Source organism: Opisthocomus hoazin, chromosome 10, assembly GCF_030867145.1.
Source record: "Opisthocomus hoazin isolate bOpiHoa1 chromosome 10, bOpiHoa1.hap1, whole genome shotgun sequence".
NCBI classification, from domain to species: domain Eukaryota; kingdom Metazoa; phylum Chordata; class Aves; order Opisthocomiformes; family Opisthocomidae; genus Opisthocomus; species Opisthocomus hoazin.
Window position 1 is genome coordinate 9677524 of NC_134423.1, and position 12201 is coordinate 9689724.

Consider the following 12201-nt stretch of genomic DNA (forward strand, 5'->3'; position numbering starts at 1 on the left):
CTAAGTCCAAAAGGGCAAGCCTGTACCCCTTCTCCACCCAAAGACTGAGCACTAAGCTACTTATTTATCTATGAAGCATGCTGGTGGGAGTCCAAAGCACATCACTGTATCAATGGGACAAGCACTGCTAAGGGACAGTTGCATACTAGGTATTATAACTGGAAAACTAGAACAACATTTGGATTTCAGCGAGCACAAGAAAGAGGAGAGCCACCGTTTCAGACTAAGTGCTACATATACACACACACACACTCGTATACTTCGCTTCCACTGCTTTTTACCTCCAGTTTCACAGTAATCCAAGCTTATTTTCTTTAAATAAGATACAGCTGCTAAATTATAGGTTCTGACAGTTGCTTCTGTCCCAAGATGCATTACATCAAAGACAAGTACCGTTTCCTCAGTTTTCTTTTGCCTGGTGAGTTCTATCAAAACCTGGATGAGCAAGAAACACACAGTTACAAAGTCTTTTCACATGTATTCTCACCATTCAAACCAACAATGAAACAAAGCATAAAGCTAATGCCTCACCTGCTTTACTGGAAGTATTATTTTTATTACAGAGATAAAGTGTAAGAACAGAAGAAATAAAAAGTGATTGTTTGATGGTAAAAGACAAAAACTACAGAAATATTTCGGGATTTGCTCTTTGCAAGTGACCTGCCTGGGTATTTACTTAGTTTTTCCAGTGTGTATTTCCCACCTGCAAACTATGACTTGGTACTATTATTTTCTACCAAAAATACTTCATTAAGGGGCTTTTTCGCTGACATTTTTTTGAATACATACACGCAGATGAAGTATGTGTGAGTTTTATTTATATACATACCGTATATAAAAAAACCCTCATATGCATACCACAGAAGTGTGTGTATATTTTTTTTTGTTGGGTGGCTGGTATTGCGTCCACTAGTTCTGGAGAACACTGGTAATAGAATATTGTAGGGGTTTTTTTTAAGTATTCTTTATGTAGAAGACATACCTCTTTAATTTCAAACTTCAGCTGAAGATCTGTCAGTTCCTCTTTAGTAGGCTCCTTATTTCTTATTTCTTCTCCTTTAATTAGTGAACTGTCAGTTGGTTCAGAATTCTCCTCAAAATCAAAATATTCCTCTTCAGAGTCTACAGAAGAGAAGTGACTTCCTCCTTAGCAAACTTCTTCCAGAAACAGGTAAAAATCCCACCCTCTCTTTCTCATTCCAATGGGATTTTAAACTGTTTGAGCAGTTTAAACGTAATCTGAGAAAGCATGCTTTTTAGGTCTATACTGCTTTCTTACCCATTGGAAGCAAACTGAAGAAAATTCAAGCCATATTATGCAAAGCACTAGAGTTTAGCTGTATGATTAGATGATCAGAACACATATGAGGAAAGTCAGTTATAAAGTAAGCTCCAGGAAATAAGTTTCCCAGGTTCCACGACAGGAAAGTTCTTCTCTAGAACAGCCATGGAAGTAAATGCTCAAATCCACAATGTCAATACAGTAATTTGCCGTTTGTTATTCTAGCTCTGCATTTTTCAGAAAAACGAGAGCTTTGCCAATGTAAAACAGTCAGGACAGTACACGTGATGTTCTTAACAGTCTACTTTTGCCACGTGTTGGCTGCTTAATGCAAGTGTACACAGCCTTTAGACAGGCTACTCAACTTTTTTATGTGCCCACCCAAAAGTATGTGTCCTGAAGCGGCAGCAGCAGCAGATTAGTATTTGGCGAAATCCAGTTTTAGATTTCAGTCATTTCTGAAATAACAGGTTCCTCAATACTCTGTGATGAAAAGACGTCTCATGACATCTGAATAATTAAATTTGTTTGCTAATAACATCTTAATACAATTGTCATTAATAGCTCACAGTTGAAGAAGTTGCTTATACATAATATTAATTAATCCCCAAAAAAGATTTTCTTGCGTTGTAAAAAAGCACATTTATTATTCTGAGGTAACACCAGCATCTTAATTGAATCTTCTTATGCACTTGAATTTAGGGATGATCAATCATACTCATTTCTGCTGTCCTTCTAACATGTTTTAAGATCAACAGCAGCCTGAAAATGTTAGCTATTCCCTAAGTTATGGCCTTCTACTTTTACAAAGGTATATCCGTAGCTTCTTACCTGACACTACTTCTGCTAACAACTGGGGTGTATTAAGTAACCCTTTACTAACAACAGGAATTGTGGGAATAGCCGGTATCTAGAGGGAGGGAAGAAAAATTAAAAAAATCACTATTTTCAAGTTTGCATAACTTGGTACTTTCAGTCATATTTTCTGCTGATGATGCATGTTTTACCTTGCCTCCCCCATATTACTTAGAAAGGTCATTTTTGCCAATACTTCTAATGAAACCAGCAGGAGAATGACAAAGGCTAAGCTAGCCTTGCTTGAATAAGCCCAGCATGTTCTGATGGCAAGTCATAAAGAAGACACTTTGCCTAACTCAGCTTAGCAACATCTCTCTTATTTTAAGTGAAAACATCAGCAGGAATTCACACTTGCAATGACCACTTCAGTGACGTAATTGTTTTTATTTCAGTTTTCTGAGTCATAGTCAGCTTACCTTCGTGCTTGGAATTAACACAGATGACTTCTGAGGCAATGGAATGCTGTCAATCAGATCAAAAATCGCCTTGATTTTCTGGTCAGAGAGTCTGACATGCACCAAAGGAAGTCCTCCTGACACCTTAAACCTTTTAAAAAAAAAAAAAAAAATTAAGACAATAAACTACACACTAATTCTTGATTTAAATCTCACCAATACTCATACATAAATATACTTCTATATAAATACCACATCACAGTAAAGCTAATGATTCCGCATTAAAAACAGGTGTTGGACTCAGTTTAAACAGTCTAGTTAGTAACCAGTGAAGGTGACCAGGGAACTACTAGCCAAAAAAGCTTTTGTAAAAAGTAGTAAGCTACTTCTATTTCTTCAGTAAATACCTTCAAATTATAAAGTGTAACTGAACCTTTGGGGAAAATACAGTTTTCTTTTCTGTAAGTACACAGTAATTAAGAAGAAATCCTCTCAACATTAATATATTACTTTGCCATCCTGGTATCTCTTTCCACCATCGATTTTGCCAGCTGTACATGAATATCCATAGGCTTTAATATGTGCAAAGTTGATGGATGTTGAAAACGGGCCTTCTTCCAGTCTTCACCTGTAAACGTTCAGTCAATTTACATGAAAAAATATCGTTTGCTAATTGTTTTATTTAAGGTATCATTAAAGTAATCAAATTGCAAAAGATTGAAGAACCCACTCACAAACTAGAGAAACGTAGAACAACTTGTGTAAAGTATTTTAAGGGCTTTTGAATCCATTTCCAATAGTTCTTAACACTATATTGCCTTTGCAGCCTTAAGGCCAATTCTACGATAAAAGATGTATCTGAACATACAACCCTTCAAAAAAAATAGATAGATATAAAACAATAACCTAGCATTCTGTTGACTGCATAAACTTAAGTCCAAATGAAATATTAACGCCATTTTTAGCTGTATTTTCCTACATACTACAGAAAACATAATAGCTCTATGCATTTATGTTGCTTGCTGGCATCATAGTAGAGAGGTGCCACATAAGTCCAAACAGAAAGCAATCAGTTGTTTGAAGAGAAAGTAAGAAAGAATTTTTTCACAGTTTAATACCAGAGTTGTGTATTATAATCTATCAGTTAGATAACTATTGGTTTTAGTTTGCCTTTTTTCTTTAAAATCCATATTTATTACAGGTAGGTAGCCCTCCTTAATCTTTTGAATAAACAGTAACTATGTTGTTTTGTTACCTGTTCTTCCAAAAAGAAGTTGCATATTTTTTATTTCCACATCAAACTTGTCATAAGCTTTGTCCATAATCTCCTCTAAAGATGAAAAGCTAGAAGCTTGACTACTGCCTTGATTTATGCTGTTCAGCTAAACACATAAAAGACAAGATAAAGTTAAATCTAAAACTTACATACAAATGCTATTAATTCTAGCAAAGATGAAAAAGGTGATCCATAGAAGTTTATGACTGAAACTTGGACTCTTACAGAGATCTTAATTCATTTCACATTTCACGTATCAAGAATAAGTATAAATTTTGTTCCTTCTGTCCATCCACTTAATTCAAGTTATACAAAAAGATTTTTCGTATTAGTTTACAAATTTACGGCTGGAGTACAACTAAAACAAACTATTTAGCTAAAATCAAGTTGAACTATTGTCATCTTTTAATTTTACAGGAACAAGGAAATCAACTTTCAAACTCCAAGAGAAAAATTGTATTCTCTTCTATTAATAAAAGGCTATCATCTTAGAAAAAAGGAAACAAAAGTTCATGTGTTTTGCTGAAGAAGTGAAAATTATAAGCTACTACAATCACAACTACAAAATGAAAACATTTCCTGGGGAGATTAACTAGTACAAGTTGATCAAAGACACATTAACAGCTCTGAACATTGCTCAAGTTACTGACTCAAATTTATTTGGCAAGAAATACTGTAAGTTAAGACACATTCGCACAGATGATCACCTTTTCCTTCCAAAACCAAGACAGTTTCAGATGACAGCTGTTAAGAGAAAAGAGTATTTTCTTTCTCTGAGCTTCTAAGAGAGGTCATTTATATACCTGAAATGTACCAAAGTCCAAAATCAGCAGATCTGATTTTTCATGGTAGAAACCCGTCTGTGGAACCACAAGGTAGGAAGGTTTCAGATTAATCTTCAAGTCGAGGACTTTCCGCATTTCGATAATATGAACTAATCCTTAAATAAAAAGAAAGTGGCATGAAAACTGAAATACTATTCAGAAGTGAAATGTTTGTGCCAGTCCACATCTAAAGAGATGCTATCTATCTGAAAGATATCATATCTTGAGTAAAGACTTACTTTTGTAATGCTCTACTGATTTCTCACTGAAGTCAATGCTTCTCCCCACAAAACAACCACTAATCCTCCAAGTCCAAAACTCAAGGAAAAAACCCAATCGTACTATTTGGCCAGCAATCAAAATATAAGCTAGGTGGTTAGAAAAACCATATTGAAACTTTTAAAGACATTCAAGGGATCACCTCGGGTGAGATTTGTTATTAGCTCACCTGTAGCGGTTCTTTCCTTGATTTCTTCCAGCTTCATTAATGTGGCTGATGTTAATCTTTCAAGATCTATTCCCTTACTTGTCTGAAAGAATTCTACCATTGCATTTATTGTTTTCTTTTCAAAAAAAAGACAGACAAGAATTATCAATATACACAGAAATCACTCAGTAAAAAATAGATCTTGATAGAGCAAAGAGATAACAGCAGAGAAAGAATCCGAAAAAGAGCCAAGAGTTTTGGTTACTACTCACTGCATCATATTTTATTTCCACAGGCTGTGATTCAATAGTAAGACTCTGGTCAGCAGTACTATCCTCTGGGTTAACATTAAACTCTATCTTAAGTAGAGAAGACTTGCTATCTCCTATGGAAGTCACAAGAGATGGTACAATGTTTTCTTGTCTCAGGCCTGTAACATACCAGTTTTCAAGCTTTGCTTCAATCCTAAAGAAGATGAATAGTTAAATATATTTAATGAGAATACAGAACACCATTCAATCTAAGACAGTCAAGCAAGATCAGAAAGCCTTTGATAAAGCCAAACATGACTAGTTTCACAGGACTAACATACCACATGGTTAAGAAATTGTTACATTAATAAACTGGAAAAATACATAAGAGGCAAGTTGTACACAGAAACACAAAGGTGCTATTTTCTTTTTACCTTCTGCTATTTGCAAGGTGGACTGAATACAACTTACAGCCCGTGTTTATTAAGAGAATCAGTTGCAAGAGAAAAGGCAGGCAGAATATTTATGCTACAGGTGAAAAAGAGTAGGCATGTTAACTGTTACATATTAATTTCAAAACCAGTTATGAACTTGTTTTGGTGCAAATGGGTATGTTTTACTGACAGCTTCTCTGGCAATAGTGTTAAGTGAAGTAGAAAAATGCCTCCGAGAAAGCTGTGTGAACACCACCAAACCACACAAGCTTCATTTGTCCTTAGAAGTACCTACTAGATATGAAACTGATTTTGAGGTCCTGGTTCTCCACCACCAGAATCCCTGACTTCGGGAGGCAACACAGTTTGAGCATAAGAAGTGTCACAAGCCTGGCACCTAATCACATTTTTCTAGAAACTTAAAAAACAACAAAAGTATCTGTTCTACTGTTTCAGTCTTGCCAACTAAATTATATGACATGCATTTATGTAAAATATTCTTAGAACTCTTTTCATTTTGTGCAGCATTCAGGCTGCACCTTGAGTATTACCCAAAACATTTTTCAGCAAGTATATTTCAAGAGTCAGCAGCTGAGCTGCTGATCTTATGTATAAAGTCAAAGATGAAGGAACTGCAAATGAAAGCACGAAAAATGCACAGACTCATTTTCCAGATGCTGAAAATCTACTCATTGACTATAATCCAACAAATTGTGTTCAATATTTCTGGTGTACCCTCTCTTAAAATACCAGCAGGACTCCGTTTCCTACGGGCTGGTTAATCTACCCACAACACACAGACATAGTTTTGTTTCTGTAGAAAGCAAGCAACACATTCAGTAGCTTGGCTGAAGTGTGTTAACCAGACCATTTCACACTGCACAGGTAAAGCTTCCCAAAAGTAATTCTGAGCACTTCAACACCTGGACTCAAGAAAGAGTTTATTGTTGTTTATGAAGACTAACAAACAGAACAGAATGAAGAAAGGAATGCTATGTTATTCACCAAATTAAGCGACTAACTTTTCAACTGAGTGCAATTGCAGAATGCCCATAAATTTAAAAGTCAACATATAACACAATGCACTACCCAACTACCCAAGAAAAGATGCAAGAAGTCAGGGGCAGGGGGCAGAAGATGTTTCTACAAAAAGTAAATACTAATCCAATTACTTAATGGCTTGTGCTCCTGGGCGCTGTGATATTTTGGTACTCAGATCAATTATCTGTACTTTAAGAGTTTCTGCCACATTGTTGTCTTCTTTAATTGTAAGAGAAGTGCTTAAGAGCTTCAGTGTCACAACGTGGGCAACATACTAGTGAGAAGAACAGAGAAAATTGAAATTAGTCATCTTGATACGAATAATATTTCAGAACTCCTAATTTAAACAAATCTAATGAAATGTGGTATTTAAAGCTATTCCAGTTCACTAAGGTAAGAAACATATCCCGAAGCAGGTGTAGCAAGGTAGCTGTCGGTCTCTTCTCCCAAGTAACAACTGATAGGACAAGAGGAAACAACCTCAACTTGCACCAGGGGCAGTTTAGATTGGGATATTAGGAAAAATTTATTCACCGAAAGGGTTGTCAAGCATTGGAAAAGGCTTCCCAGGGAAGTGGTGGAGTCACCATCCCTGGAGGTATTTAAAAGACGTGTAGATGTGGCGCTGAAGGACATGGTCTAGTGGTGGACTTGGCAGTGCTGGACTTGGTCTTCAAGGCCCTTTCCAACATAAACAATTCCATGTAGGAAGTGAAGTATAGAGTCTTTAGTTTCTTTCAACCCTTATCAGTCATTTCTTTAACATAAAATAGTGCAATTCAACAAATGCAGAGCAGATATAGTCTGTATCTCTTTTCATGTTTCAGGGAAGTCTTTTAAGCCATGAAAGCAAGCGTAGTTAAACTACACTCAGTAAAGAGCTAGTAAGATCAACACACACAATCATCATAATCCCATTAAATAACTACATTTTAGAAGACACTGAATTTGCTGTTCTTGCTGCTAAGTTTCATGTCTCAACATTGACAAGAAAGGGTTTTGGCTTCCTGAAACATGTACCATTTTATGACTGTCCATCTGCAACTTAAGAAGAATCAAGTAATACGTCCTATCTGAATTTGGAGCTTGCCTCTTTCTTCAGAGTACTGAGAGAGACGACAGCACCGTTACACTTAATGTGTCTGAATTAAAAATGGAAATTTAGTTTCTAGACAGGTAAACAAGGAATGTGAAACAGAGGGAAAAAAAAGCACCAGTACAGGGCACTGTTTGGGCTGTGTCTCCTCTTCGTTGGTAACAGATGCTTGCTGCTGCTCTGCTCTTTTTAATTTGACAGAAACACAAGTTCATACAACAGCACACAGGCCTCCATGTTGCCACTCAAACAATTCTGAACTTGCCCATGTGAGGCACATGTAAGCTTATGATAATTAAATTTAACAAAAATAAACAAGGTTGGAAAGTTGGAGGGTTGGGTTGGGGAGTGGAAGGGTCTGCTGGGAGAAGAGACAACATCTTCCTCGAAAGAAAGTCTTAATGCACAGAGCACTTCTGTAAGTGATGAGCAACTTGAAGTAGAACCACCAGTTATGTTAAGATTTAAGACAACAATGTAATAGTGCTCACAGAAAATAAGTATACCAAGAGAAACCTTACCATTTCACACTCTTAGTTGCCTACTTTCTCGCTTTTTTCCTATAAGCCCTTTCAATGATACTGTACCTGTAAAGCTTTGTCTTTCATTCCTTTGCTTAACAAGCCAAAAAATATCTGTCACAAAAATGTTTTTTTTAATTTTATGCTTTCCTTTGTGTAGCAGAAAAAAGTGTTACAACTGAAATCTGATATTAATCATTACAACAAACATTTTAATAGAAACATAACATGATCCTTCTAACAAAAGCATTCCTGAAAGTTATAAACATTGGGTCAAACAGGAAATAACCACACGCTAACATTCATCTTTATATAAACAATGATCCATTTATCAGAATCAAACAGACTTTGGACTTTTTAAAGAAAACAAAACAAGACCACTATACAGACTAATTCAGTTTTCTCCACAACAGGTAGCAAGAAAAAGATGAAATGATAAAGCTACCATGGAATCCTTTTTCATTTCTTTTCTGTTCTCCCCAAGCTGCAAATAGGTATCTATCATCCAGCTTCTGTCACTTCTAAATCACTCCAGATTAGGATTATGCACAAGCCAGAAGAGCACCAAAGAAAAGATTAGCCATTCTTCGTGTTTTCCTGAATAGTTTTTTTTAATCTTATTTGTACATTCAGCATGGTTTTGACTTGCACTGACACACATTCTACTGCTTATCTTAAGGATAACATGCATCAGAAAAGGATTTTTTGTTTGGTTCGTTTTGTTCAAGTGTTTTTTGTTGTTTTGCTTTTTTTTAAGCAATCCCCATAAGAATTTGCTTACCTGCTTTGGTAAGGAAAGGTGATGGGAGCTGTCACTATATCCAATAGCAGTAAAAAGCTTAGCTTTCTCTTCTGGTGTCATTAGTTCATCAATAGCTAAAAACCAAAAACCCACAAGAACTTGCACTTTAATTAGTAACAATAAGCATTTTTCCACCCATTTGTTTTCTACTGTACTTAAGTTCTGCTGACACATTAAGCTTATCTCCTTTGATCCTTCATATTGCACTAAGTTCCATGTTGCACAAAAGCACACAAAAGCAGTCTTTGTATATGGCATTACAAACATAGCACACAAATGAATATAATTTGTATTACAGGAGTACCCATAATTCCCAGAATTTATGTCCATACAGCAAATCATCACAACACAGTATTCCAGTCGTCACCTATTACACTACAGCTATAAACTTGATACTCTTCTCCTTACCAGGGCTCTGAAATGCTTACAGCCATTTCAGAAGTATGCCTTATTTGCCGACTCAATATTCATTAAACAGTAAGTAATACTATAAAACAGATCAATAGTGCATTGTACTTTTTATGCCATACTCTCTCCTGCATAGTAGGAAGCAAAACATACTACAACTTCCTTCTTAATGTATATAAAAAAAAACATAAAGTCTCTGTAGAAGTTAGTGCATTACAGTCTACACCTACTTTCAGGAACCGGTGATTCTTCATCTTCCTTCTTTCTAGATTCTCTTCTACCCCAGAAACCACCAAACCATCCTCCACCTTTTTTTTCTACTTCAGTGGTTTTCTTCTTTGGTAGTTTTTGTCCGGATCTGATTGTCTACAAACCAGACATTAAAATACATAATTGACAGAATTACTATATATTTTATTTTTCTGTAAATAATGCATGTATGTATGCATACTGAACAGACATTTAAACGACGGACAGCACCACCACCCCGTAAGGGATTAATAGCACTTTGACTCAATAGACAGAAGCAAAAAGAGGATGGGAGGGGGAAGCAGAGGGCGTGCAGGGGGGAAATAAGCATGTGTTAGGTTGGACGGCCTTTCTCTACGCATTTCACTAGCATTTAGACTACAAAAAGGCAGGAAACACATGAAAAGATAGTATTTAAGAGTATGCAAAGCAGCAGTTACATTCCTTAAACCCAGTAGTAATAAACCTGGAGGCTGATCCTGTACCACTGCACGTATTTAAAAATTTTAATTTGTATTCAACTCAGACTTCGCTTTGCATTTTAAAAATCAAGGTCTGACCACAAACATCTCAAAAACCAGTTACATCATTATTAATTTTTCATCTTTATTTTACACACATTCCAGATGTCTAGACAAATGCTGAGGCTGCACTGGCATGAACAGTAATTACATGATGCAACTACAGAGGTTAATTTTCCTTTTAGGAAAACAGCCACCCGCAGCACACTTCTCACGAGACAACCATTCTGAGCTTGCCTGCAGTGTGCTAGATGTTTTTGATCTTAACTGCAGATGCAACACTTCTTGTGATGTTATAACTTGCAACTCCTTGTTAACTGTCACAAATGATTTCCAAAATAAAATGCAGCTAAAGACTTCATCTACCTTGTAACAAGTCTTTCAGAGTTGTTTTTTAATTACATCAGCTGTCCCCTACAAAGAGAGTATCTAAAGGCATAGGTAGGATAGGACCACTGTACATGTTTGATCTTGAACGGCTGCAGAACCAGTCTTGAAATAACAGAAGTCACAGGAAGAAAAGAATCGTTAAATCATTACCTTTAGACAATTGCCTGAGTGGTACAAAGTGGGTAGCAGTAAAACTGTGCGCACACACACTGGCAGGTTTTTGGAACTGGTTTCCCATTTGGAAATTGATTTACTCGTGTCCTGGAAGGACAGGAATGCCTTCCCACCTCCCCATTCTATCATACTCGTCAGCACAGATTTTTTCAAGATATTATCGTGACAGAACCATCCTACCTGAAGTGTTACAATTTCTTTGAACAAAAATTATTTCTTACCTCAACTTGTGCTTGTTGTCTTGCTAAGATTATATTGAAGACATCAAGCTTTCTTTCTAGGTCCTGTAAAAATGTATGAAGAAATCATTTGCCTCTCAAACACATTTAGGAAAGGTTCACCACTACAAATTCTCTACCAGCTCCTTCACATTTACATTCCAACTTCTTTCTAGACCTGCTTCTTTCTTTCAAAGGTACACCTCCCACAGAAGGTCACTACAAGATCAAACCTCATGTTAGGAAGTCCAATTTATATTTTTAAATAGATCAATTTTTCACTGCATTAAATCCATCAAAGTTCATTAATCTGCAAGCAAAAAGGGTTTATTTAAATGGCACTCTACTAGTATTTTCTTTCCACAACAGGATGCACTGAACTTCAGATTAAAACAGTATTTCCACAGAACTCTTGTGCTGCCATAAAACCACCAACCTTGATTACCACCATATATATTTAAAGACTTATTTAGTAAAGGGATCAAAATATATTTTATCCAAAGAGGAAAAACACATACCTGAATTTGCCTCTGTGTTTCTTCCGACAATTTACTCTGTGTCAACTTGCTCTTGTACACATTTTTGTAACTCTTCAGAAGCTGCCTATGTTGTTTTATGTTACTCCACGACCACATACGAGTGTATCTTCTGATGTGAACTTCAAGGACACTGTTACCCGCATATTTCCACCTACAAGAATTCCACGCTTGTGAGCAACTTCACATTTCATTTATGCAGATGTAGCTTATTAATATGCAAACACTTTGTTTACCACTTGTCATTTGAGTAACTTTCCTTATAAAAAAGTTAATGGCTTCAACACCACTTCTGAAAACTGGACTGAGGGTTTACATTTAATGTCTGAAGTACTGTAAGTCTACATCCTCTATTGACTTCAGCATGTTTGCAGATTTGGCCTGTAATAGCACTAGGTACACTTAAGAACTTTGATAATCAGCATCAGTGAGTACTTAGAAAATAATACACAGAAATGAGCATCAGCTCAAAACTTTAAGAAATAAAAATTACAGTCA

The 12201-nt window shown here is 36.1% G+C and overlaps 1 protein-coding gene across 3 annotated transcripts in view; it reads right to left on the minus strand.

Annotated features, from left to right (window-relative positions):
- VPS13C (vacuolar protein sorting 13 homolog C) overlaps nt 1-12201 on the minus strand; it is a 101345-nt gene that overhangs the window by 65109 nt on the left and 24035 nt on the right. For all 3 annotated transcript variants that reach the window (XM_075432016.1, XM_075432015.1, XM_075432017.1), the window contains 14 exons: nt 11686-11857; nt 11171-11233; nt 9846-9981; nt 9187-9281; nt 6920-7062; nt 5335-5527; nt 5084-5198; nt 4615-4751; nt 3791-3917; nt 3046-3163; nt 2557-2686; nt 2114-2192; nt 983-1122; nt 282-435 (listed from right to left, as the gene is read on the minus strand). In XM_075432016.1, the coding sequence (XP_075288131.1) occupies nt 282-435; nt 983-1122; nt 2114-2192; nt 2557-2686; nt 3046-3163; nt 3791-3917; nt 4615-4751; nt 5084-5198; nt 5335-5527; nt 6920-7062; nt 9187-9281; nt 9846-9981; nt 11171-11233; nt 11686-11857 (1802 nt within the window). The remainder of the gene's footprint in view (nt 1-281; nt 436-982; nt 1123-2113; nt 2193-2556; nt 2687-3045; nt 3164-3790; nt 3918-4614; nt 4752-5083; nt 5199-5334; nt 5528-6919; nt 7063-9186; nt 9282-9845; nt 9982-11170; nt 11234-11685; nt 11858-12201) is intronic.